This window comes from Syzygium oleosum, unplaced genomic scaffold (assembly GCF_021117445.2).
Source record: "Syzygium oleosum isolate NSW1041296 unplaced genomic scaffold, Sole_v2.1 Sole_v2.25, whole genome shotgun sequence".
Taxonomy (NCBI): Eukaryota; Viridiplantae; Streptophyta; class Magnoliopsida; order Myrtales; family Myrtaceae; genus Syzygium; species Syzygium oleosum.
In genome coordinates, this window is record NW_026607509.1 from 3,430,566 (window position 1) to 3,458,021 (window position 27,456).

General features: G+C 45.1%; 3 protein-coding genes across 4 annotated transcripts; 1 reads left to right on the forward strand and 2 right to left on the reverse strand.

Annotated features, from left to right (window-relative positions):
- Positions 1–4,305: 4,305 nt before the first annotated feature.
- LOC115671381 (ethylene-responsive transcription factor CRF3) lies at positions 4,306–5,966 on the reverse strand. The gene has a single exon (XM_030592924.2). The coding sequence runs from the start codon at positions 5,709–5,711 to the stop codon at positions 4,650–4,652; it is 1,062 nt and encodes a 353-aa protein (XP_030448784.1). The 5' UTR covers positions 5,712–5,966; the 3' UTR covers positions 4,306–4,649.
- Positions 5,967–19,416: 13,450 nt separating this feature from the next.
- LOC115671475 (uncharacterized) lies at positions 19,417–22,632 on the forward strand. Its single transcript, XM_030593046.2, has 4 exons — positions 19,417–19,870; positions 21,164–21,482; positions 22,066–22,124; positions 22,231–22,632. Exons 1-4 carry the CDS (start codon positions 19,573–19,575, stop codon positions 22,260–22,262), a joined length of 708 nt encoding a protein of 235 aa, XP_030448906.1. The 5' UTR covers positions 19,417–19,572; the 3' UTR covers positions 22,263–22,632.
- Positions 22,633–23,141: 509 nt separating this feature from the next.
- On the reverse strand, positions 23,142–27,198 carry LOC115671474 (probable inactive receptor kinase At4g23740). 2 transcript variants are annotated; one of them, XM_056302772.1, is made up of 3 exons: positions 26,606–27,198; positions 24,480–25,776; positions 23,142–24,048 (listed from the first exon to the last, which is right to left on the reverse strand). In XM_056302772.1, exons 2-3 carry the CDS (start codon positions 25,714–25,716, stop codon positions 23,282–23,284), a joined length of 2,004 nt encoding a protein of 667 aa, XP_056158747.1. In that variant the 5' UTR covers positions 25,717–25,776; positions 26,606–27,198; the 3' UTR covers positions 23,142–23,281. The 2 variants fall into 2 exon arrangements, with proteins under 2 accessions (XP_056158747.1, XP_030448905.1); XM_030593045.2 differs by having other exon boundaries at positions 26,486–27,198.
- Between the last annotated feature and the right edge of the window lie 258 nt (positions 27,199–27,456).

Below are 27,456 nucleotides of genomic sequence, written 5' to 3' on the forward strand. Positions count from 1 at the left end.
ACCCTATTTGTTATTGTTGGTGCTGTTGTTCCCGTTGACCATGCTGCTCGGCTACTAGGGACACCCAAATAAAATATGGCCGAAAGGTATGTGTTGACCAGTTCGAAAGAGGCGTTTGACTCTGCGAAACAGCGATCATATTAAGCAAGATATCGATGCCGAGTAAATTGTGATCGGTATAGGTCCAATGCACGTGGCGAAGTAGTTAGCATGACTACCAAATTTGTTACCAAAAAACCGATACCGGACCGTGGGAGACAAGTCCAAAAATGTAGAACTTGTTGAGCATGTGGGGAATAAGTCTTGGAGCATGGAAGTAAGATCCTAAAAGCTCATAACTATAGGAAGAACTAATTGTGAGGAAAGAAGAAGAACATGCACACTTCTTCTCAAGGTTTTACTTACTTTGTGTGAGTTTTTGTTCCCGTGTATTGTATTTTGCAAACCCGCGTTCTTGTGCACTTATTCTGAGGTTGTGCTGTCGGTGTTCAATTTCGAGACACTCGTAAGTTTAGTTCATGTGCCTTTCTAGGCTGTAAATCATCTAATCAATAACACAAGGATTACGCACGTCACACATTCGTCATACATATATACATACATACATACATACATACATATTATGGCGTATTGCTTGCTTTCGAATTTAGGTAGCTCATCAAACCACAGGGAGGGACGAGAATACACGTTGACCCTACAAGAGATACATACATACACAGTTCGGCAAGAAAACGTGGCACGAATAAACAAATACACAGGATGAGCAAAGCTGGAAAGCAAGCATGGGGCCGCATGCTTTAGCGTATTCGCCATGCCGTATTTGCGTCCAGCAAAGACACCAATACGCACAGTGTCGCGTTCGGCGCGCAGTCACGTGGTCAACCTTGCTGCATTTACTAGTCAACACTCTTTGTCCCCAATAAACCTTAAAAATATATCAACGCACTTCAACCGTTCGATATCTTCTCTCCGGCCGGCCTTGTCCTTAGATCTTAGTATCAAGAGCAACAACGACGCCAGCCCTTTGAATCACGGGACCATCCAAATTCGATGAATCTTGGGCTGTTTTAGTTTCTCATCTTTGTCGTTTTCCGGGCTTAATTCCCTAAAAACCCTTCCACTTTAGGTTCAATCCCAACTTTTTCTTGTCCAAACAAAAAAAATCACAAACTTTCACTGTTGTCTCGAATCCGCCTCCACGTCCCAAAACTCGACACGGGTCTCTTCAAAATTATCTACATCACAGCCCGTTGGAGATTCGTTATCAGAACCTCCGTCTTCACCGGCATCCTCACCTTCGCATAGAACAATGCAGCCTCCTAATGTTGATGATTTTGAAGAAACGAGGATCGAATTTTTGACGAGGGGCAGATTTGGAACTACAGTGAAAGCTCGTGATTTTTTTATAAACAAAAGCAAAAGTCCCGGGCAGAACAGAACCAGAAGCTGAGGGATATTTAGGGAATTAGGTCGTTCTTTATACAGGTGAAACGGGAGGGCTTTTAATTCTTCTATGATTAGTCGTCGAAAATTAAAGTGATTGCGGCTCGGAAGCAACTGTCATTCCTCTAATCCCCACTTAATTCGTGTCTCAATCACAACTGCACGCTCATCGGCGACCATTTCCAAGTGTCATTCTTCCAAATGCGCCAAAATTGACTAAACCTCCCACAAAGCTGACCCATCTGCAATTTGCCGCACCAAATGCCCACGACCCAAACAGCAAATTAGCCTCCCTAATCACCTGCTAAACTCCAATTACGTGGCCGGGAGGGGTGCGCGCGTGTGCGCACAAAATCATCCCCCTTTTCCCACATCCCCGTCGCCTCCATCATCTCCTCTTTCCCCCCCTCAATTCAAGCCCCTAAGATAATAAAAACAAAAGCCGGAAAAGAAACTTCCTGTCTGACTTCAGACACCATCATGGGGTCGCTTTCAGTTGGCACAATTCAAACTTCTGGTTGGAGTAATAGTCAAGCAAGAAGCAGTGGCCGGTCTACCCACAGTCTCTCCCACGAGCTCTAATTATAATTTTATCTGCACAAATTCTATAATCAATCCGACCGCAGGGGAAAAAAAAGCGGGGGGCCCTTTTTAAAAAAAAAAAACATTCTTGACCCTCTCCCGGATGCTTGCTTTAGACATAAAGGGCATCGGTTTAATCATATACTTGAATGGCCAACGAAAGTGAGACTCTTTAACAACTCCATGCAAGATAAAAGCCCCCTCTGTCCAGTGGTCATCTCCAAGGACAGAAAAGTGGTACCGGTTTCGATTCATCGGCATGTCGCATTTTGCTGGCAAGAGATGGACCCTGGAAATATTTGGTAGGTTGAATTTCGTTCGGAGACCAATCATCACAATGCCCTTTAATTGCATCTGCAAGAACAAGTTGAAAGTAAGGATTTTTAGGGGCGTTATTAGTAAGTTCTTGATGATGGGAGACTTCAAATCGCCTCAATCATCATCATCATCACTACCTTGACATCTCCTAATTTCAGCTATGCAACCGTCTGGATTCTGGACTTTGTGATATGTAGTTAAAACTCTACTGACAAAAAGGTATTGCTTTTAGATCTTGTGAGCGGAAGATCTGAGAGAAATTCAAGAGATGCTAGGGCGAGAGGAGATGGGGAAGGATGGGTATGGTCAAAGGAGGAAGAACTTGTGAAAGACACTGAGAAATGAGAATTGGGGGGGGCAGATATGAGTGTGGAGAATGAATCCTAGGCAGAGATGTTTCATTTGACTTGCCCAACACCAAGTGGGCGGAGACGACAATGTGATGTTCCCATCCAATCCGGCAAGAATAGATGTTCTCTTTTTGAAAATTCTTTGGGCAAAAAGAAAAAAAGATAATCGAAAACAACAATATCAATAGTCCCATTATTTGTACCGGAAGCTCGGCCAACTGGTTAGGGATTTGCCTAGCGTTCGATCCCGCTCAAGCCCGGTCGAGAACTAGGCAGTCGTGTTCGGGTTCCGATCGCCCCCCTGAGGGAGTACTAATGTGGACGGGTCTTGAGATTGGAGGGCAAAAGTTTGAAATCGAATCGAGTGGCCAGAGGGAGGCCTTGGAGAGAGGGCGACCAAAGTCAATAATGTTGCACGACAATGAATTCCGTCCTGTGGCTTGTGGGCACAACCACATTTCTGATTCCGTCGACTTTTTTTTCAAGTTGGCGGCACCAGAGTCTTCCGTAACAGCGCCACCCACGGACGGCGAAAGGGTGTGGGCCAAAACTAAAAGATTTGCTGTCATCCACCCCTCCACTCCACCAAAGAGATGATTACTTTCTTTTGCCTGCTGAAATATAGTAGAGCGTCCCACTTGACCCGCCTATGGCGGGTGGAATCGAGCTCGGGTTTTTTCGATCGGCTTTGACGCCGAGCTCGAGAACGGGCAATGCTTGATTGAGTAATGGACACGAGCACAACCTAGCATTTTACGGGCTCGGCTTAACTCGAACTAGGGGTGAGCAAGACGGATCGACGGAATCGAGAACCCTCGGGACCAGATCGAACTGGCCGGTTTGGTCCGGTCCTCGAAAGTGTCGATCCGGTTTTCAATTCCTAAAAGTGGAACTGGTATCCGGGCTGACCGAACTGACTATATATAATATATATATATTTTTTAATTTCTTCAATTAAGTAAAGTAAAGTGAAATCCTAAGTGAATTTCAATCCTCCTCCCTTGATACTTTCTAAAAGTTATATCATCTTTAATAGTAGCACAAACAAATTTAACTCGTCTGGAAGCTATTCTCTACTAGAAAGAAGTACTACAAAATTACAAAATTGAACACAAATTACAATAATTATTGTAAATTATGTACAATAAGTGATCCGGTTTCATTAGACCGGAACTGAAATTGGACTGGGAACCGATCATTCCTAACTCGAGCGACCGATTGAGAGGGGAAACAGCAAGTGTGGACTCTACGAAGGAAGAGGAGAAAATGAGAGGGGCCTTTCGAGAAAACGGGACGCCGTTTCATACGGAGTCGCACCGACTGGGACCCGATCAAAAAGCTCGGCTACGACCGCTAATCGCGCCTCTGAAGAAAAAAAGGTCGGGGGAGGAATGCCACCGTGTGCGATTGAACGTGGACACGAAATGGGACTTCCTCATTCGCCACGTAGATAATTACGCCGAATAAAATAAATGGATTAAAATAAAACGGAACGCGCCACGTGGGAAAGGAGGACACCAACGAAAGTAATTTGCGTCGCTTCTGTCTGCCCATTGCTCCGTCGGCGTCAACGGTTGGACACACTTTTCTTTTTTTTTTTTTGGGTCGAAAGTTGGGCACACTTAACAAGGCCAACATACACTTATGATTTTTTTATTATTATTCTCGGGGAAAATAGTACACAATCAAAATCTCGGCAAATACCAAGAAAAAAAAAAAAACCAGCTCAGATGTCTCTCTCTCTCTCTCCTCCGTTAACTTTGACGGAGGTTTTCAAAAACAAATAAATAATTAAACACTGATTTACTGCTGCTAAATACTAAAACGAACTCGCCGGGGATTTCCTCGCCGCCGGTGCAAAATCTGCCAGAATCCGGCAAGTCAACGGCGGCTATGCTCACTCCAGAACAAACACTGTTCAATCTCTCTCTCTCTCTCTTTCACACTCTCGCACACTCAAAGTACGGCGAGAGGGTCCGACGAGAACCAGTCGCCGATCTCTCCGAAGTAGTCGTCGACCTGGCATATGTCCATCGGCAGCGACCCGAAGTCGTCCGACGACGTCGTGTCGAGGAACACGTCGCTCAGGTCCTCGCTCAGGCTCAGCATGCTGTTCTCCGGGAGAGCCGCGGTGTGCGTGTCCTCGAACAGCGACGACTCCATCGGAGAGTCGAAGTTGTTGTAGAAGTCGTCGAGGAACGGCAAGTCCAGCCGCAAGTACTCGCTCGAATCGGCCAAGCTCGTCTCGCCCTCACACTCCAGATAGTCGAGGGCTTCATCGGCCGGATCCTGAGCCGGCGGTCCGGCCGGGTCCTGACTGAACTCAGCCTCAGCGCTGTTGTTGGAGCGAGTCCGGAAGTGGAGGACGGAAGTCGGGGACGAGAGGTTGTGAGACTCCTCTCCGGAGTCGTAGCTGGAGACGGAGGAGGCCGCCAGGATCTCGTTCTCCGGCGAGGGGTCCTTGCTCAGCGACGGTGTGGAGAAGTTGGTCAAGGCGCCGGGGCCACGGAGCTTGAGCGCGGCGTTGTCGTAGACCATGGCGGCCTCCTCCGCCGTGTCGTAGGTGCCCAGCCACAGCCGCACGCGGCGCGTGGGGTCACGAATCTCCGCAGCCCACTTCCCCCACGGCCGCTGCCGCACGCCGCGGAACTTCTTCCCGCCCGCTGCCGCCGACGAGACCTTCAGCGAGGGCCGCGTCCTCAGATCAGCCGGGGCCGGTTCGCCGCCGGAGCAGCTCTTCCTGCGGCCGCCACCGCTCGAGCCCACGCCGTTCCTGGAGGCAGCTTCGAATTTGATCTCGCTGACGTAGCGCTTCACGCGCTGGCAGCGGAGGAACGACTCGGCGTCCCCCTCGTCCTCGTCGTCGCTGGACGAGTCCGTGGCGTACGGGTCGGTCACCGATATCCGTACGGTCCGGGGTGGATTGGGGACGTCGTTCTTGGGGTGCTTGGAGAGGAGTTTCCTGGTGAGGCTTCGGTGCTCGGTGTACTTGATGGGGCATAGGATGCTCTGGTCCATTTTCGGTTATTGATTCTCTCTCTGTGCTCGCATCAAACTAAGCAAAACCCAAAAAAGGAGAGATCAAGAAGAACGAATATCGGCAAGTTTCGGAATAAAGAGAGCCCAAAGAGATGATGGGTGGTCGAAAAAACGTAGAGAGAGAGCAGTGAAACGGAAGCTCTCAAGAACCTCGAGGAATATAACGAGAGAGAGACACAGCTAAACCTGGCAAAGGATCTCTCTCCCTCTCGCTGAGGTTTCTGAACAGATGGAGAAAACGAAACGAGGGAAAGGAGGGGGCGAGAAAGAGACCCTTTTATTACGGGGCGAGAGAAGCGTTCCTGTGCGTGGAAAGTTCGCAAAGGAGGAGGTCTCGAGATTTTCCGAGATAGCGGCAGATACTATTCCTATTGCATATATTATAACAATAATAGGGCAAAACGAGGCAAGAGCGTCTTGCGCAGATGACTTTGACGCACCACTTGACGGGGGGAAAAAAAAGGGAAAGAACCCCTCAAAACCACACCTTTGTTCTTCTTCTCGGTCGGCAAAACTCTCCGCGAGACGGAAAGAGCTTCCGGGAGCGACACGCGCGCGACACAACAGTAAGTACCAGGAGGAGGAAGAAGAAGAAGAAGATGATGACGATGAAGACGACGATGATGACTCAGAGGGACAAGAGTTTGTAATTCGTGATGGCTTTAAACGGTGGGAGACTGGAAAATGCACTGAAATCGCTGTTATATAGCAATCCCAACAGCCGAAACAAGGCGACACCCCCCCCTCTCCCCGCCCCATCATTTAATTTATTTTATTAACGAGTTTCTTTTTTCGCCATGATAAATTAATACGGGTGCGACCTTCCTCGGATTTTTTCGCGCAAGTTTGGTGAGAAAATTAGGGGCGAGTCACGTCCGGGGGGTCCGGTCCGGCCCAACCGCCCGGGTCTCGGCAACGACCCTGATCGATCCCGAGTCCTCCCCCGCCGCATCCCGGCGATCCCTCCCGATCGCGACGCGTGGCAGCCCCACCCCCGCGTGGGGCCCGCGGGGGGGCGAACGGGTCGCCAATGGGAGCGATTCAAATGGGCGGTGAGTCAGCAATCCCCGGGGGACTGCTGTCTCGGACACCGTGATGGCAGTCACGTGAGGCCCAAGATACCCGGCCCTGTCCACTCCCACTCCTCCCAAAAAAAAAAAAAAACATGAGTCGGTCAAATCGTTTTTGGTTAGTGCCACGTCACTGCTTTGACCGCCACAGGGACTCAGTGAGCAGTTTCACTCCCCTTAATTACTCTTTTTCTTCTTCCCCATTTCAGACCCTTTGATCATGGCCAAATACGGTCTCGGCGCGAGGTCAAACCGGTAAAATTCCATTGAGTTTAAACACTCCAGCTTGAGCTGGCGAGCGTGGGGTTAAAATTTCACCGGTTAAAAGCAACCGTCGAGCGGACGTGATTTTTTTTTTTTTCCAATTTCCTTTTTCGCGATTAAATACTCTGTTGATTGAAAATTAAACCCTTTTTTTTCATTTTTGGATTTTTTTTTTTACTTTGTTACAGCTCGGGAGTAACATGGGGAGCAACCTAGAACTTGCCGCCAATATAACAATTCGGCGTTGTACTTCCTCTGGTTTGTTTCTGCTCCAGTGGGTTGTAACACCGAGATATACGAATATCACTCGCCGATTACCGCCCCCTGCCTCCCACGCGCCGTAAAATCGGAACCCCGGATTGGTAAAAATTTGTATTATTTTCACTCCGTTCGTGCCTCCTTGTTAAGGACACAATGATGTATCGGGATGTTGTGTGGCGCTGAAAACCCCAAAAACCGTTTTTGCTCCGAGTTAAAAAACAAAAATTAGTAATTTTTTTCATTATGGACGTACTTTGGTGGATTAAAGAGTGATTAAGATGCTAATGGAGACATGATTCCTACCAGTAACACGTGATTAGCGACCACAAAAGTGTACAAAAAAAGGTGCGATGGGCAGGCCAAGGCGATGGAGGGTAGCGGTAACGCCAGTTAATTATGTGACAATATGCTTATGTCTTGTAGTTTTGTGGGATTTGGCTCGTGCATATCATTCGTCCCACGGATTAAGACTTGTCCATAAAGGTTTTCACTTTTTAACCCAAGTTATGCTAATCATTTCGCACCATAAAGTCGGTGGTGGGGGATTGATCAGCAGTTAGCTAGTGCAGAGAGGTGAATGATCACGAAAGTTACCACTCTATTGGGGAAATTTGATTGCCGATGAAAATAGAGCAGTTATTTGTAGTTTCTTTGATATTTTGATGCGTGATGATAATCACTTGTCATGCCCTTAAGATATTTTTTGCTCCCAACTATTGTCGTTGTCGGGTTTAGACCAAATATATCTCAAGGATATAAACCAAAGTCACGGAGAAACGAGTTTGGCAATTACTCGATTTCACCCTTGGAATTTCACCTTGAATATGTTGTCAAACTTGTGTGCAAAAAGAGAGAAGGAGAGAATAACGAAGAAAAAGTTGTTGTTACAAACAATTACGATGAAACATGTATGATTCAGTTACAAACAACCAATCGACTCATCTTTTGATAATAGGTACATTAGCTCAGCATCACCACTTTTCATGATCAACCATCACTTATCTTCATATCAACAATCATTTCTTCGACAAAAAGAAAAACAATCACTTCTTTTCATATGCAACAATCACCTCTTTTAATATCCAATAACTACTTATTTTCGTGAGAACAAACGAGTTCAATAACCTCTTCATTGATTTTCAAATTCTGGACCCGTTGCTGCCTGAGTGAGAGATCTCTCAAAACCATTAGACTCGAGAAATGCCGATACAAGTTAATGTCAAAAGTAAAGCGTTGAAGGGGCGGTTGCCTTGATAACAAATGTTCGCCGAATCGGAGAAATGAAAAGTACCTAGAGATTCTCATGGCCCTCAGGTAAGGTCTAATTCTTTGCCCATGCCGGCCCCTGAACAAGCTACACGCTATGTCATTCTCTTCAACCAACGAGCCTAGGCAGAGCGCAATCGAAGTAGGCCGAGCTTTGCCGCTAAATGCATGCTGGCCCCGACTTTCTCATTTGGCCTATTTGGCGGGACCGACAATGTCACGATCAAGTATACTGTCGAGTATCGAGTGCTAAAATCTCAGTGAAAGGTACAGCCGTGTCTTAATCGAAGTTGATTGACAAGCGTATTCTAAGACCCTCGCGTAGGCAATACAAATTCCTCACGCAAACGTCAGACCTGAATTGCTTGATTGTACTTATTCCTTTTGCAAAAGAAAAAAAAAGAGTACAGATTAAAGATTTAATCGCGACAATTAAAAAGACATTTGGCTAAACCGCGAGGCCTAAACAAGGTTGTCAAACTTTTGGCGAGCAAGTCCACGAACTTGGACATGGGCAGTTGAAATTTCTTGGCCTTAACCCTTTTTTTCCCTTTTGAACGTATCCAACGTGTTCGACTCACATCGGGAGGTCACATTGATTCACATGCCTACCATTCATCCATCCACGCAAGATCTTCACAATGAGATGTTGCCAATCAAGTGGCCGAAAGCGAAGGCCATACCATATATGACTATTTACTATTCTTCCTCCTTGTTTCCACATCGCTTTTGGCGAAGAGCGCGTCGCCTGCCCATTTCTCCCACCCCCGTTCGCAGTTTTTCAGCTCCATTTATTTATATTTTCCCTCTGTCCATTTATAGTTATGTATATCACCGAAGAAAAGAAATAGAAAAAAGGGAAAAAGAAGTAATAATAATAATAATAATTAATGGAGGGAAAAATTGAGATAATTGGAATCGCCCACCGACTCGCGAAAGCCAGCCAAGCCGTGTCCCGCGGTACACGGCGTCGCCCCTAAGTGGGACGTCGCAGAGGCGGCCTTGTGGGCCCGACGGGGCTGAGCGTGGGTGCGGTCGCGCCCCACCATTGCTCTGCTGCACCAGCGCCAATCACCTTGCGATCTCCAGTCGCCCGGGGCGGGGGCTCGGTCCCCGATCGATCGCGACCCGAGAGTACCGACGGCTAGCGGTCAACGACAATGTCGTGGCTCTTCCGTACGCTTGTTGAATTCGCCCGAATCATGCGACCCACCCGACCGACGTGATTTTAATAATTTCTTTCCTCTCGTGAAGGGTTTGAAAAAGTACCTCACTCGCCGTTAGGGACGAGCGGTTCCCGATCCGATCCGATCCAATTCAAGAATAAAAAATCGGACCGGGAAGATTGGTTCCCAGTTTCTAAAATAGGGGACCGAACCAGCTAATTTTGGGATCGTGGACCGAACCAAACCGGATCATCCGGTTCGGTCTGATTGCAATGAGACCAATCACTTATTGATAAAGGTAAGATGGAATTAAGGAAATTAGATTAGGTTTTCTATTTTTTTCAAAAATTTTAAAAAGTAAATAAATTATATATATGAAAAAATTAGAAAAATATATATTTATCGATCCGGTCCGGTCCGGTTCTCACCCTAGAACCGGGAACCTGACCGCCCGAAAATCGGTTCCACTTTTAGGAACCGGAAACCGGACCGATATTCCCGAGAACCGGACCAAATCGGTCGGTCCGGTCCGATCCAGGTTTGGACGGTCCATCTTGCTCACCCCTACCCGCCACATCCTCAATACTTTCTCCATCGAAAATTACCCAACTCTAATAAGTACTTTACTGGGTAATTATTTTACGGTCGATCGAATTACGATTGCGGGTTTGTCGACCCATAACCTTCGCAATCCTTGTAGATGATATTTACGTCTCAAATCGAACGTTCTTGACGAGGGAGACTTACGGTAATTGCCCTAGTGGGTACTTGCACTAGTGCCCGTTCCCATCTTTTTCCTCCATGAAAACAAAACAAGCGAGTGTCTTTTCGAGAAACGTGGTATTTCAGTAATCATATTTTGAACATTAATTTAACATTCCATGCCAATTTCTGCCCATCGTGTAAGGCCTAAACAGAAGAAAATGAAAAAGGATGGAAATTAAGAAATTGGAACGTCGACCAGAAGCTTTTGTTATGGCCGCTCCTTGTAGCAAGAGGCATATTTTTCGGGCATTGCTCAAAATTTAGTCATGGTTGCCAAATTCCATGGATTGGAACGTACAGTTGGGAGATCTCCGTTATTCCCTAAAAATAATGGTAACAGAGATTGTCGTGCTTGAATCCCTCAAAGAAAACCTCATATAAAAAGCGAAAGTTACATGTGACGAAACATCTTTAACGGTGAATAACACGACATGACGAAGTTGTCGGAATTCTCGAGGCAACGAAGCATGCCCGATTCGCTAATTTGGTCAGTTCTTGATGTCTGATTATATAAGATCATGGTATAGCTAGGGCTGCATGTTTTAGTTTTACTTCATCCTTTGACTCGGTTGTTGGTATCGACCAACATGCATAATGCGACGCGAGGTCTCCAAAGCCCGTGGAAGCAACACATAAAATATATTTATAAGCAGCAAAAGATTGGATTTTTCCTTGGATTACACTCCTGTCCGGTATATTGAGCACAGGGCAGATAAAATTTTGGAAATTCATAACTTACGAAGCAAACCCATGAAGAGAATTTGATCTCCACGTCAATTAACTGAGCCGATGAAGAGTACAATGTAAGGAAACACTGGAAATTACACATGACATGTGTATGTCTGACTGGTCAATGTCAATTCCCTTTTCTTGGACATTTGCTTCAAAAGCGTTAGCAGGATGATTGACAAGTGGGAATGGTTCAGCTCTAATTCGTTCATGTTACTGCTCCGCAGCAAAATAATACGCGAACGCGAAAGTCGAAGCGAGAGAAAGTTCGAGGGATCGACGGCATCCCATGAATGCGTTAATTCTCTATCGGGATTCATGTCCAGATAAATGGAGTTGAATACATTGAGAGTATCGTTACAGTGAAAATGCCGATTACTACGTGCCGGACATGGATGGAACGTGAAGAAGTCCTAATGATTTGCTCAATGGGTCTTTCCATGGACATGGGATTCATGTAAAAAAGAGTCGAAATGGATCACGTCAACTCAACCCAAGAAGGAAGATCGCTTTTGTCGCGCACCGAGAAACGAAGAAGAAGGAGAACAAAAACCAATGCAATTATAGTACGCCCAGCAGAAGCTGAGCTGATTCAATTCATCTTGGAGCCAATCTCGGACTCTGCCCCCATCGAGCCAAGCGAAGCCACGAACAGGAACGACAGACGGACTACCAAAAAAACAAACGCTGCACCAAGTCCGACGTGATCACAACTTGGGCCTGCGCGTCCGAATACCAAAAGAGCGTTTCTTGTCTCTTGTTCACCGCTTCGGGTCGTGACCACGCCAAGATCAAGGACGAGATTCAGTTCAGCGGTGGCGGTGCACGAACACCGAGCCACGACGAGATCCTCGCTCGTCGGGCAATCATCCGGTCAATCATACGAGAACATCTTTTCTCTCCCAGTGGGTGCCAAATCCTAGGAGCCCTTCCCCTTTGGATTCGAGAAGGGGGCAAATCCGGGGTAGCAGCAACAGCTCGCGCTCGCCCGACTGTTAAGATGCGTCCAAATTTCCCAAACCGAGGACGAGCCCCCGGGGGGGGGGGGGGGGACAAGTCAAGTAGCCACACCCAACTCGGCAATAATGGAGCGCAATAATGAAGCTCGAACTATGGAATTATTAGAAGTGGAGGAGTCCCCTCTCCTTGGGGCCTGCGAATGGCCAAATCCAACACGACATTGGAGCTGCATTTTTTTCTTCTTCTCCTCTCTTTCGGTTGCTGCGGCAGTGGAGGAGTCACCTCTCTCTCTCTCCTTGGGGCCTGCGGTTGTTTTTCTACATGGGACGAACGAGCTGAAGCTCGAACTTTGATGGCGTGGCGGACTTATCGAAGCGGGCGTAATTAGGCCCCAAAAACAATTTAATCCCCCCCCCGCGACGTGTCCGTACACCGAAGATTAATTGTTTTTTCGGCGAGGCTGGGGCTGGGCTGTCACCTGCCGCTGTCACCACCAGCGTCTTTTTGAAGTGAGGGATTTCTCTCTCTCTAGCTCGCTCGCACGCGTACACATGCACCCACGCGCGTACGTTGATGCCCATCGTCATTGCGTCTGCCAAAGCCCCCACACGACTTGTGCCCAGATTTTTTACACTAACATGCATCGGCCCTTTCTGCACAGGTTAGTGACATGTCACTGAATTTTTCTATGTGCCATCATCAGCCGATTTAGAAGGTTGTAATTTGAAGGGATCGTCATTCCACGAATGGATTTTCAGGGGCAGACATGATTTTGTGGGTATAATTAATAGCGAACAAAAATCAGAAAAAACTATTTCCGGTGGTGCCTGTAGACTCAACAGCAGCGCGGGTGACCGTATGAACCTTGTCGAACGGCCGGTCACCGGCGGAAGCCATGGCCTCCGTTCATCAGCGGACGAGGGAGGGCAAAGTGTAACCTTGAACATGCGAACTCGAGGACTCTGGGGAAACACACAATATCCCACAATGTCTTTAAATTTTGTAAAAGAACACTACAAGTACCATAACTTGTGTACGGCGCTCACTTTGGTGCCATAAGTTTTTTTTGGATCACTTCAGTGCTAAAATTTTTGAAAAACGATCACTTAAGTGCTAAAATTTTTGAAAAACGATCACTTAAGTGCCAACTCCGGTGCCGTATACAACTTTTCGCCAGAAATCCGACGTGACATTTTTTTTATTAATTTCTGAAGCTGACATGGCTCGCCGGAGATTGGCACTTAAGTGATCGTTTTTCAAAAATTTTAGCACTTAAATGATCGTTTTTCAAAAATTTTAGCACTTAAGTTATCGTTTTTCAAAAATTTTAGCACTGAAGTTATCCAAAAAAAACTTATGACACTTAAGTGATTGTTTTTCCTCCGACTTGGCACCAAAGTGATCTCCGTACACAACTTATGACACTTATAGTGTCCTTTTGCCCTTTAAATTCAGCGTCTTCTCGACCTTTGGGAAAACACCGTGACGATATCTTCCCTTCTCTACATTTCTCCTTTCCAAGACCTCCTTCTCTCAGGGCTATGAACCTAAAAATATTCGTAAACAACTACTCAAATCTAACGAAGCAACTTCTCACGCCGGGCTCCGAGGCCATCCCCGGACGCGCCGATACGATCGGCATCGACGTGCGGTTGCTATCATGCGCTGCCACATCCGGATGCGCGCTCGGTAGCTAGAGACGAGTCGCGAACTATCAACGGGAAGTCGAAAACGTCGCGATATTTGGACTGATTCAAGAGAGAGGGAGTCCTCGTGAATCAGTAGGGAGGAGTCAAAGAGACCCCGAAGTCATGCCCGATTGACTCTGGTTGTCTGCTCATTCACGTTCTTGCTCCATTTCAATGGACAAAAACTACTATATAGTCCTAGTAGACATATACTTAATTAAACGTCACTGAGATTATGTTGGGTTTGAATCTCAATAAACGCACCTGGTTTTGAGGGGTCCTGTCCATGCATGCATGCCGTCTCCCACTCGTGGACACCTACCCGAATTTAATAAAACAAATTGCCATATACTTTAATAACTTGTTCTTGAATTAGAAAAATGTTGGGACTGAGATCTTGAAAAGAGATGGAGGATTCAACCGCTCGTAAAATACTCAAGACATACGTGCAACAATTCGCTTCCTGGGTTAGCTCTTTAGCTGGCGAGAATTCAGTCAACTTGACTTCAGTACCGTTAAGTTGGTGAATCAATCCAGTAATAAACATAATGAACGAGAAAATATTTAGGGAAAATTTCAATTTGATATCCAAAGTGGGGCCATTTTCTCAAAAAAAGTCCAAAGTGTCAAATAAGAGCCTAAAGTACCTAATCAGTCTCAAATAGGGGCCTAAAGTGCTCAATTAGTCTCAAATAAGGGCCTGGGTTCGCCGGCCGGTCAAATGCTCACCGGCCGGTGAGCACGTTACTATTCCGGCGATCGAAACAGGGCATTTTCGTCTTTTACTTTTTTTTTTCTCTCTTTTCCTTTTCCTTTTCCTCTTCTTCTTTTTTTTTTTTTTCTGGTTTCCCTCCGCCGGCTATAGCCGGCCACTACAAAAAAACATGTTTTTTCCGACGAAATTTCCAACGAAAAATTTGGAAAAATTCGTTGGAAAACGAATTTCCAACGAATTTTCCAACGAAAAAAAATTCGTTGGTAATAAGTCGTCGGAAATTTTTCCAACGAAAAATTTCAATTTTCGTTGGAAATTTGCGATAAATTTTTTTTCGTTGGAAAATTCGTTGGAAAACTCGTGGCTAAATTCGTTGGAAACGAATTTTTTTTTCCGACGAATTTTTTTCGTTGGAAATTACAAATTTTTTTTTGGTCGAGTTAAAAATCGTGGAAATTTTTTTTCCATCGAAAAAGAATTTTTTTTTGGTCAAAATTTTTTTTTTTGATCGAAAAATAGCCTTCGCCACCGGCGAGGGCCAGCCTCGTCGCCGGCGAGGGCCCGCCTCGTCGCCGGCGAGGGCCGAGCTCGCCCAGATCTGGGCGAGCCTGAGCTCGCCGGCCATGGCGAGCTAGGCCCTCGCCATGGCCGGCGAGGGCTAGCCTTGTCGTCGGCGAGGGCAAGCCTCATCGTCGGCGAGGGCCGAGCTCGCCCAGATCTGGGCGAGCTCGAGCTCGCCGGCCATGGCGAGCTCGGCCCTCGCCATGGCCGAAGATGAAGAAGAAGCAGCAGCAGCAGCAGGGGCGGGAGCAGGCTTCGGGGCCGCCGCCCGTCAAGTCCGTCGTCGTCTCCTAGCCTCGCCGGCCATGGTGAGGGCCGAGCTCGGCCCTCACGGGCGACGAGGCTTGGTGGCGTCAGGGGCGTCGGGGCCGTCGGGGGCGTCGGAGGCTTGGTGTCCATGGCGCCGGAGCCGGAGGAGGAGGGGGGGCGGCGGGGGAGGCGGAGGGGGAGACGGAGGGAGAAGGTGAAGGCGAAGGAGAGAGAGAGAGAGAGAGAGAGTGAATGTGGAAATTGAAAGTTGTGGGAATAACGAGCGCGAAAATAAGGAACAAGTAGGGTTTTCGTTGCAAAATTCGTGGGAAATTTCCCACGAATTTTGCAACGAAAATTGTACACACTAAAATAATTGCCCGGAAAATTGAAATTCGTTGGAAAATTTGTTGGAAATTTTCGTGGCAAAAATCCAGTTTTTTTGTAGTGGGCGCCAGCAAAGGTGGCCACCCTTGCTGGCATCGGGCAACGCCCGCCCGACGCCGATGAGGTTCGCCCTCGCCTGGGCTGGGCGCGCGAAGGTTGACCCTCACCCGCCCGATGTCGGCGAGGGTTGGGCGACGCCGGCCCTCGACGAATCTGGCGAGGGTCGCCCTCGCCCACCCAGCCCAGGGAAGGGCGGCCCTCGCAGGGGCCGCCGGCATTGGGCGGCGTCCGCCTGAGGCCGGCCACCTCTGCCGGCGCCGGCTATGGCCGGCGGAGGGAAACTAGAAAAAAAAGAATAAGAGGAAAAGGAAAAGGAAAAGAGAAAAAAAAAAAGAGTAAAAGACAAAAATGCCCCTGTTCCAATCGCCGTATAGTAATGTGCTCGCCGGCCGATCAGCATTTGACCGGCTGGCGAACCCAGGCCCTTATTTAAGACTAATTGAGCACTTCGGGCCTCTATTTGAGACTGATTGGGCATTTCAGATCCTTATTTGACACTTTGTCCACTTTGGATCCTTTTTTGAGAAAATGGCCCCACTTTGGGTACCAAATTGAAATTTTCCCAAATATTTATGTATAATAGTAAGTATGAAGAATCTACTTATGAATTCGTGGATCAATTATCGTTATTCGAATTTTTCTTGTATCCATGGCCAGGGAATGCATGAAGTCGATACGTGAACGGTCTCTCTCTCTCTCTTTTTTTTATAATGAATATGCGGCGAATTAGGGTCGTTGCTACAATTAAGACGTATGCCGCGTGTCGATGGAGGAGGCCACTTGTTTATCTATTGCTGATGGACTAAGTACCTAACTTTGTTCTTTGTGGTCCACATGAGCAGTAACAGACACGTGAATATGTGATTGTTACATGCAATAGCACGGTGAAGTGAACGGACATCGATCTAACTTTTTCGCTTTTGTTATCCCACAGGGTTCTATTTGACACTAATTTTAAAAGGATTTGGCCCGGCTATTTGTATAAAGGGATAAGTATACTGGAAGTCCTAAAACTTGTCGCGAAAATGTAATTGAGTCTTAAAATTTTCAAAAAATGCAATCAAGTATTAAAACTCATCACGAAAATATAATCAGGTCCTAAAATTTTGAAAAAGTGCAATAAACGGAAGGTTTTGATTGGACCACTTTGATAAGTTTAAGGGCTTGATTGTACTTTTACGATAAATTTTAGGACTTTCAATGTACTTGTCCCTTGTATAAAGGAGAACAATATTATGCTCATTCCGATAGACGGAGGAAAATATATTAAAAGAAAAAATCGAGGGACCATTTCGGGTGTCAAATTGAGTCTCGAATGAAGAATTTATGGACTTTGTTGAGATGATGGGCCCAGTTCTATTGGGCCCATCTTCAACACGGATCATGAAAAGACCAGGCCATTTTCGATCGGGCCATGGTATGTCCTTGACAAAATTTTGTAGTTTTGGCAGCCCTACGCGAAAATATAATGGCAGGAGAGATAAGGGCATAATTATTTGAGGCGAAAGAATTTTTCGCGAATTAATTTTCGGAAATTTCACGCATTTGGTTTGCTAAAAATGATCAGTTGTCGGAAAACCATTTACGATTAAATAAAATATGCATGCTTTAAGTTAGGAAAATGAATTTTCTGATATAAAAAGAGGAAAATATTTTCCTGAAAAACGATTTCTCGGAAAACAATTTCCCTTGTGATGAAATTTTCTCTTAAACGAGCACATCCTAAGATTGTAATCAAAGGGAGTATAAGATCTTTCAGTTCGTGTGTTTTGTTTTGATTGGGCAAAGATGTGAGAATGCAAAAAACAAATGATATTAAATTGTATGTCACCACCTTTAAAAAAAAATGCATTCAAAAGAAAAGGGAAAATTTCAAATCAGTACTCAAAGTGGGGTAATTTTCTCAAAAAGGGGCCCAAAGTGGACACAGTGTCAAATAAAGGCCTGAAGTGCCCAATCAGTCTCAAATAGGAGTCTGAAGTGCCTAATTAATCTCAAGTAAGGGCCTGAATTCGCCGGCCGGTCCAATGCTCACCGACCGGCAAACACATCACTGTTACGACGACCGAAATAAAGGTAATTTCATCTTTTACTTATTTATTTTTTTTTGTTTCTTTTTTTTTTTGTTTTCCTTTTCTTCTTCTTCTATTTTTTCCTCTTTTCCCTTCGCCGGCCATAGTCAGGGTCGGCGGACCACCCTCGCTCTCCCAGCCCAGGCGAAGGCAGCCCTCGCCCGACGCCGGTGAGGGCAGCCTCCGCCCGAGGTCGGCAACCTCCGCCGGCCCCGGTTATGGCCGGCGGAGGGAAAAGAGGAAAAAAAGAAGAAGAAGAAAAGGAAAAGGAAAAGAAAAATACAAAAAAAGAAACAAAAAAAATTTAAAAAGTAAAAGACAAATTTGCCTTTATTCCGGTCGCCAGAACAATGACATGCTTGCTGGCCGTTGAGCATTTGATCGGCCGGCGAACTCAGGCCCTTAAGATTGATTGGGCACTTCAAGCCTTTATTTGGCATTATATCCATTTTGAACCCTTTTTTGAGAAAATTACCCCACTTTAGGTACTAATTTAAAATTTTCCCAAAAGAAAATAATCGAAACCCTGAGAAAAATAATCTTTTCCACGTGTCTTATACACCAAGAGAGGAATGTGCCCACTCTCTCTTTCTCTCTTTGTCTATTAGCACTCGAGTGTGTCGGGCAGCTTTTGCGCATCTCGACAAGTTCACCCTTCTTAAGCTATCTTAAGCATTTCTCTTTTTAATTATGACAAACTGCTCGCCCCTTCGACAACATTTTTAACTCTAATCCTAGAAATAGAACGAGTGAAATTTTTTTAATTCCAATCACATCGCATATATAAATATGCATAAATGTGTATATTTTTTTTCTACAAAAAGCAAAAATAAGTTGTGAAAGTTGCTTCGAAAGTAAAATTCTTCTAATAGAATTGTCCCGTCGTATTATATCAATTGGGGTCTCGTGCCTTATCAAATAAGTAAGGGTTAATACAATGAAAAATTCAAAACTGGTACATCTGTGATAATTTTACCAAAAATAATTTTTTTTACCACAAAAAGCTTCAAACTTGTACACCTATGACAAATTTACCAAAAACTAATATTTTGACTACTAAAAATTCTAAACTGATATATTTGTAACAAATTTACCCTTCGTTATTTTCCGTTAAATTGAATTAATACTACAAAAAATCACAAACTGGTACACCTGTGACAAATGGAGGGTAAAACATAAAATCGGTACATTAGTTAACCGCCGCGTGTTACTTAACAAAGCAATTTGACAGTAAAATTTAACGGAAATAAACTGAGGGTAAATTTATCGCAAATATACCGGTTTGTGATTTTTTGTGGCAAAAAAATGATTTGAGATAAAATTGTTACAGATGTACCAGTTTGGAGCTTTTCGTTATATTAACCCAATAAGTAAATAAAGGAAATTTTAATTTTACTCCTTTTCTCGAAAAATCAAAACGTGAGTTGTAATCGAAAAACTGTTGCCAGCTCAGCGTTTGGTGGAGAGACAAAAGAGCGCCAGCTCAGCGAACGTGCGCCAGAGCTCTAACCGAAGCCACCGGGGGCAATCGTTTTGCTTCTCAGGTGATGGTCCGACATTTCACCCGCCGAACCCGAACTCACTGAGTCGGAGCGCTCTTCAACTCGCTCCCCCCGCCCGTACTCCGATGGCTAACCGGTACAAATCGGAGCGGCGAGTCCAGATCGACGAGCCCCTGCTTCCCAAATTCGACGCCGCCGGGGACGATTCTCCGGGATCGCGAGGGATCGACGGCGGCGACGACGGCGACGGCGAAGGAGAGCACAGCATGAGGTTCAAGCCCTCGGCCAACAACGTGACCGAGGATCAGGAGCCGTTCATGGGGTTCAAGGTCCGGCGGAAGGCCTCGCTGCACAGGGACTACAAGGGAGACTACCTGGGCGTGCCGTCGCACCCTTTTCTGATGAAGATTTTGCAGAAACAAGGTCAGCTTCGCGCCGCCGCGATTGTGCCCGATGTCTGGTGCTGTTTTGATTGTTTGTGTCCTCTTCATTTTGTGTTGATCGGCCGTTTGCTGGATAGCTTTTAGATTCGTGGATTAGGAGTTTTGGTGCGTGATTGAGTTTGGAGGTGAATCGATGAGGTCGATGTTGTTGAATTGCTTGTGGCTTGCTGAAAGTCAGACGGTTGATGTCCTTTGTCTATATGGTCTGGCGTGTTGTGCTGCTCTCGGGATGTCGGTAGTAAGGTTGGATAGGCGAGCCTGTGCATCAATCGTTGTTGTTCAATGATCGAATTTTTCTGGCAAAACAAGGGAGAGGTGACTCTTGGAGGAGCATGTCGAATGAGAAATCAAGTGCTTGAGAGAGCAACAATAGCTGTGTTCAATGTTCATGCAAATTTACAAAACTGTAGTCTGAAATGGCAAGGTTTCTTATTGAAATATGTTCGACCTTGACCGAAGTCTTGTGATGGAAAGGTCTGAAAAGGGTCCATGCGATTATTCACAGCACATCACCTATTCCTTTAGTTGATTAGTAATGGCATTCGTAATAATTGCTACTCTAGCAAGCATACGTTGTGTTGGGAACCATAAAAAGAAAACAAAGACGAGAAATCATTTTAATGTTCTTCTCTGGACTGAAAAAGAAGACGTACTTTCAAGAAGTATCTTGTAGCAATCACTTGAGTCTGTAAAAACTCGAGCCCCTGTTCTTCCCAATGCTCAGTAACTTCCTTTGATGTTAAATTTCAAAGATCTACTGCACGTCATGAAATTATTGCCTTTTCTGCGCAACCCTGAATAGCTCTTTCTCATTCTTCGTTTTCCTATCCAAAACAGGAATGTTAACTACATATAGACCCAATATTTTAAGAAACTTGCTCTTTCCTTATTATTCTCTCGTTTGGGCTAGAAATCAAGACATACTTCAACATCTAGCAATGTAACATGAAAATCACAATAATGATGCTACCATGTACCATTTATCTGTTTACTTCGCCCTTTGTTGTTAGTGTGCCTCATCATTTTTTGTTATGATGAACGATAAGCTGAGTAAACAGGCTTATAAGTACCTTTTCTTATTTAACTTCCAAGAAGATACTAAACTAGGCTGCTTGCTTGACATTATTAGGGTAGAGCTTAGCTGATCCATGGTGTTTCATATGTTTTCATCCTCTGGGACTGGGAGGGCCAATGGACAGTTTGCTTTTGAGATGATTTTATGGTGTTCACAGATTTCCCAGTTCATTTCTTTGTTAATCTCCTCTTTTTCCAGGTGATAAGCAAGTGCTATTTGCTGATAAAATTTTGAAGTTCACTGGCTCGGGGAAAATGAAACGACGTATTCTTTTGATCACCGACTTTGCCTTATATATAGTTGACCCTGAGACTGATGCCCTTAAACGGCGGATAGCCCTGGCAGCTGTGGAGAAGATGTGCTTGAGTGAACTAAGTGATAACTTCTTTGCGGTTATAGTTCCTACAGAATATGATTTACTCATGGCTAGTACGCGGAAAACCGAAATTGTTACTGTGTTAGTTGAAGCCACGAAGAGTGCATCTGACTATGAACTTGAAGTGAATTTTTCCAATAGGTCAGCTTTACCCTCTCTCTCTCTCTCTCTCTCTCTCTCTCTCTGTCTGTCTGTCTCTCTCTCTCTCTCTCGTTATACTGGACGGAGAATTTTTATTTGAATACTAGCTGTTTGTTGCACCGCTCCAACAAAGACTTATATTGGACAGTCATTTAGCCTTTGGGACATGGCATGCCTTAAGTCCTGATGGTTCAGCTGTATTCTTGCTATGCTTTTAAGTACTGGCTGTTTTATCCCATTCAATCTGAATAGATAAAAGAATCAGCTCAACACATTTTGCAATTTTGAATGGTTCTAAGGTTCATGTCCCCTGTTTCAGCTACTTAGGCCTCAGCCATTAATTCATAATGTACTTCTGTTTCTGTAAATTTTTCATAGGGTAAACAGTCCTTTACGTTTCGATGTAATTGGGTTAGGATATAACAAAGAGTTCTAGTGGAGGTAGAATGTTGGATGGTCTTTCTACTTTTAATATGCATCTGAATGTAAAGTATGCGGAAGCAAAGGAACTGCTGGCTGAGTGGGTGATAATTTTGATAGCAGTTTGGGATGAGCTCAACATGGGGTATTTAATTTTGTTCAGGTTTGAGTACAATGCAGCGGCCGAACTGGTGAAAGAAGTCCAATTTGAGGAAGTTGAAGGTCCGTGGTTAAGTTATTCAGAACTTTGCTGGTCTCAGTGTCTATAGCTTTTCTTTTATCTGTACTGTTTTTTGCCCACTCAAAAGTTCTGGCATGTGATTTTCAGGTGGTGTTAAGACGAAAATCACAAGGAAGTAGACTGCAACTGATTCTTCGCACCATTTACCAGCATCTCGCAAATGATCGAAATTCTTTGGGCCTACGCAACAGTTTGTACATCACCACACTGTCTGAGTATGATTTTGGTTTGATGCGTGTGGTGCTTTCACTGGAGAGCGGGAAATGGGTAGATAAACAATGTTGTTTTCCAATTGTAAACCAGCAAATGATCCATATATACATGTAACTCTGTCGATTAGTTGAGGATGTCGGAAGGACAGTGAGGCATTGTACAATACACATGTTTGAGGTCTTAGGTTTTTGCGGAAGTGGGTCTCAAGTGGGAAACGACTAGGGTCCTTAAGGCCCTGAGTTCTTATCTTCTACTTGTGTTAGTTCTACTCTCCAACATTGCGTTTTTAGGACTAGAGTGATTTGAAATGGAGGGGATTGGTTGTTTACAACTCTCCCCAAAATCGACAAAATTCTTAGTAACCGCCCTGAACTGCAAGTGCGATACCTTTGGCCCGACCAACAGGATCCTATAGACACGCGATGTTTTGTTCGGGGGAGGAGGCATATCTTGAAGTCGGAAAACGTAACTGACTTTTTCTCTAAAAGTTTCTCGAGTTTTTGAAGAGCTTGTGGCATACTCATCTTCAATGATTGTTGTATGGTGGTTTCAGAAAGTCTTTGATAGGTTGCCTCCCAATCCACGGCAAAGAACGAAACGTTAACCATCTCTAGCCAATATGGCAGCTCTCAGACGGCAGTGATTTAGCTTAATCCTAGTGGACTCATAACTTCAACAAATGGATGTCCAAGTAGCCATACATGTTCTCATTGAAGATTCGAGCAACTACCGCGTACACCTGACAAACCCCAAGTGCGATCGAGTCCGATTGCACGGGAACCATGTTAAAACAGATGAATACAATTGTGAGGATCAGATCCTATTTCACAGAATAAACTACTGTGCAAATGAAGCATGTAATGGAATGACACAAAAACCGGAAACAAAAGCTACGACGACAACCTGTGGAAAAAGCTAATAAATGTCATTGTGGGGCAGCAGCAGGAGTTCCTGCTTGAGATTGTGAAGCTGAGGAAGAATCTGCTTGGGACTGCACAGCCGAAGAGACCACAATTTGAGATTGTTGCAGCATAGAAGATTGTCCCATTTCAGCTGCCGCGGACGTCACGGCAGGTGAAGCAGACCCCTCCGATCTAATCTCAGAGGACGTCCGGTTTGCGTAACTTCCTCGCCGTATGTCCTCCAGCAGCTTTACTACCTCCGGCATCTTGGGTCTCTGCTCGGTCCTCTGGACCACACAGGCCATACCCACCTTCAACATCTCCACCATCTCTTCCTCTATGTTGGGATACCTCAAAAGCTGCATGTCAAAAACTTCGGCAGTCCACTCCTCCCGAACCACAGATTGCACCCACCGAACCAAGTGGATCGACTCATTGCCGCTGGTCGAATGGAGCGGTGATTTCCCCGTGAGGAGCTCGAGCAACAGGACCCCGAAACTATAGACATCAGATGCTTGGAACGCCTTCCTTGTGTCTATTACTTCGGGAGCTCGGTAGCCTGCAGCCCTTGTGGATGTAGGTGGGATGGGGTTTATTATTGTTGCTAGACCGATGTCCGAAATACAACCGAACCCTTGCTCGTTGAAGAAAACATTCGACGCCTTCAAGTTTCCATGGATAAATTTCCCGCTGTTTTGCATGTGGATATACGCGAGACCTCTGGCTGTGCCGATTGCAATCTGCATTCTGCTGTCCCAGTCCAAAATGATTCTCTTTTCCCCTCCCCTGCCTGCATAACGATTCGATACAGTGGTAAATGATGGGACATAAGAACTAACCTCTCTAAGCACCTCAAAATATTATGTAGACAGGATTGCCGATTCAGTTGCCATTACAAGAACTCATTTTAGGATATTTGAGATTTAACAAGTAAGCATCTTGTATTGGTCTAAAGACGATATTGCAGATTATGACCAACATAATCCACCAATACCAAGTGTTAAAGTTAATCTTTGCACTTGAGAACAACCCCATTTTCCTTCAAATAAGAACGTTGAAAACAAACACTTACTATATATGTCATGCACTTGATATGCGAGCAATGTTTTAGCAAAAACTATACGGAATCTATCACAGATTGGAGAAATTTCTACAACGGAGTGATAGCAGTAAACAAGAAATGGCAATATTCAAGGACAAGAAAAGTAGTGATGAGATTACCATGTAATACAGAGGACACGCTCCCTTGACTGTAGTGATCATATATCAGCAGCTTCTCGTCCTTTGAACAGTAATAACCCCTGAGAGGAGCGACGTTCTCGTGCCTCATTTGCCCGACCGCCTCCATCTGCTGCTCGAACTCCCTTCGAGCCACATTAACATCCTTCAATCTCTTGACTACCACGGTAGTCGCATCCTCTAAAGCTGCCTTATACGTTGTCCCAAACATGCCCTTCCCGAGCACCTCAGCAGATGCCCTTAACAAGTCTTCCAGGTCAAATGCATAATTACAACCCTCGGAAAACACAATCTTGTTATCCTTCTCTTGGTTCTCAGAGGCAGCCCCTTTCTTTTTCAACGATCCTTCTTTCTTCTGGGACTTTTTGGAGGACGTCTCCTTGTCTTTCTCAGGGTTAGAGTGGCAAAGAATGATTAAAAGAGCAGATACTACGAAACCGAGCACGCAACCACCGAGTATAATACCTAGTAAAGCTGACTCACTAAGTTTAGAGGATTTTTTTGTTGGCTGAGGATTGGGTGGCTCGACCGGGGAAATTGAAGGAGGAGCAATTTCTGATGAAAGATTGTTTCCCACAAATGCCCCACTTGGAAACCTTTGAAGTGACCGAGGCACCATTCCAGTGAGATGATTGTTGGCTAAATTTAGCTCTTGCAAACTAGGAATGTCGAGGTCAGGAATTTCACCTGAAAGCAAATTATTGGCTAGATTCAAAGCTGAAAGATGCGTCAGATTGGACATAGAAGACGGGATACTCCCACTGAATCCATTATTCGATAAATCAAGTATCGCTAGGTTCTTCCAAGGAGAAAAATCCTGTGGCAGCAGACCTGAGAAGCTGTTGAACTGGAGATACAGAGATGTCAGGTTTCTGAGATTCGAAAAATCAGAAGGGAAAGGACCTGAGATATTGTTTAGTCTAAGACAAAGAATCTGAATTGCAGATAGGCGACTCAAAGTGTTGGGAGGTATCGGACCCCGGAATCCAATTCCAGGCAATCGAAGGGAAATCACCCTTGAAGAATCAGCGTTACATGCCACTCCAGTCCATGATTGGCAAACAGAGGAGTCCTTGTTCCAATTGAGAGTGTGTGCATGAGGAATATTTTGAAGAAAATCCAGTAGAGCTTGCTTGTCTTCGACCAAATCAGCAACAACACGACCAAGAATTGCTTCTAAAAGGAGAATTCCCACAAGTGCGAACAATTGCCGACCCATGATCCCCCTCTGAAGCTGAAGTAAGACTTTCAGAAACTAATTTACAAACTCGAACCTTTCCTGTCAAGTTTGGATCACATCCTCGTAAATTTTCAGCATATACGAATTGCAATCACAAACACAAAGCCAGAAGTGAATGACCTGTGATCAAATAGCAGAAGTGGTACTTTTTTCTCCAGAATTTTCTTTTTCAAGCAATGCATAATTGATCATCTAGAAATACTATTGCAGTCATTGACTTCTAAGACCAAAAAACTTAGGTTCCATAGAAAGTTAGAAAAACCAAAAGCGTGTAGAATCTGACTTCTTTGTCCAGTCATCAGTTTGAATCTTCTTCTGGATGCCAAGAATAAAGTCACAAATGAAAACTGCACTTCAATTGACATGAAGAAAAGCTAGACCTGAACTGATACCTTGCTTTGGGTTTATCAAATTCTGCAGCTATGGCTTAAAGTAAAGCCTTCATCCTGACATACTTTGTATCAGTATTATCAATAACAGAAAGCACAGTTCCTTGTATGCCACCACACTGTGAAATGGGGTTGCCTAATATAGCTTATCCAATCCAACAGTGGAAAAACAAGAATTGGAAAACATCATCTTCACATCAGAACAGGAACCGAAAACTAAGAATTGCCAGAACAACAAGCAGAGACAAACAAGCAAAAATGAACTCAACCCAGAAACAAGTCAACAGGGATTTTGCGGAAAAGCAAGAGCTTCAGAAGAATTAACTCATTCACTGAATCATCCAATCAAATTTCCATACCTAACGCAAGGCTCTTCTCTCTCTCTCTCCCTCTCCCTCCCCTGTCTGTCTGTAATTTTTTGTTTTTTGGCAAGGAGCAGAGAGAGAGAGAGGAGAATAAGAGGAAGAAGAAGAAGCAACCGAAGAGTGAGCTGTTTGCTCCCTCCAAAAGCAGCACCACATGCGAGCTCGAGCCCAAGTGATTATAAAAGAGGCTCAACCCCATATAATACGCATATCTTCATGCGCACGAATAGGGAGCTGCATGTGGAGACAAGGAGAAGAAGCCGGAGTTGGAGGGGGAAGAGGAAAATGATGCATCTGCTTTTGGGTTCGTGCGATTGGGCGCTTCCTGCGAGTTGAAAGGGATTAACTTATTGCTCAAGAGGGGCCTCGCAGCATCCATTTGAATATAAAAAAAGAAGGAAGCGATCTTGATTGTTGGGGTTGTGTTCAACTCTGCTGATCCCAATGGCCTTCTCAGAGGGTGTCCCAGCAGACTCAACTACTGCTCTCAAATCTGGAAGTTGACTATAAATTTATAAGGAAATCATTTGGCAAAGATCATACGGTGGTGTGGGCGGCGAAGCCATCGTCATGGGATTTTTATTTTAAGCACATCGATGAACGAATCTACCATCATCAGCGATTGAGACTTTTGAAATGCTCTGGTGGGAATCGTGGGATAAACAAATGCGGATTGAAGATGTCAAATCTCTATACGGGGGGCGCTTGAATTCAAACCAGTGTTCCTCTTGGAGATTTAGTAGGTAAGGTTAGTTGTGGCTTTGATACATTGTTGGGGGTCATGGGCCATGGCTTGAATTATAGTTGTCCCGCCTCCACCCTGATGTGGTTGGCCGCCGTTCATGCGACCCGATTTTGACAGCTGGATCTTCGATTTCGCTTTGGGTGCGCACGCTGTCCCAATTCGAATCGAGGCTAGGAGTGATCCCGTTGAGGCTTTGTTTCGCCGCGATAAATTGCTATCG

Bases quoted from the DNA above. Each gene is read 5' to 3' on its own strand.
- LOC115671381 (XM_030592924.2), bottom strand. From the start codon at position 5,711: ATGGACCAGAGCATCCTATGCCCCATCAAGTACACCGAGCACCGAAGC.
- LOC115671474 (XM_056302772.1), bottom strand. From the start codon at position 25,716: ATGGGTCGGCAATTGTTCGCACTTGTGGGAATTCTCCTTTTAGAAGCA. The intron at 24,049-24,479 runs GTAATCTCATCA...ATCGTTATGCAG, and splicing joins CGTGTCCTCTGTATTACATG to GCAGGGGAGGGGAAAAGAGA.
- LOC115671475 (XM_030593046.2), top strand. From the start codon at position 19,573: ATGGCTAACCGGTACAAATCGGAGCGGCGAGTCCAGATCGACGAGCCC. The intron at 19,871-21,163 runs GTCAGCTTCGCG...CTCTTTTTCCAG, and splicing joins GAAGATTTTGCAGAAACAAG to GTGATAAGCAAGTGCTATTT. The intron at 22,125-22,230 runs GTCCGTGGTTAA...TGTGATTTTCAG, and splicing joins CCAATTTGAGGAAGTTGAAG to GTGGTGTTAAGACGAAAATC.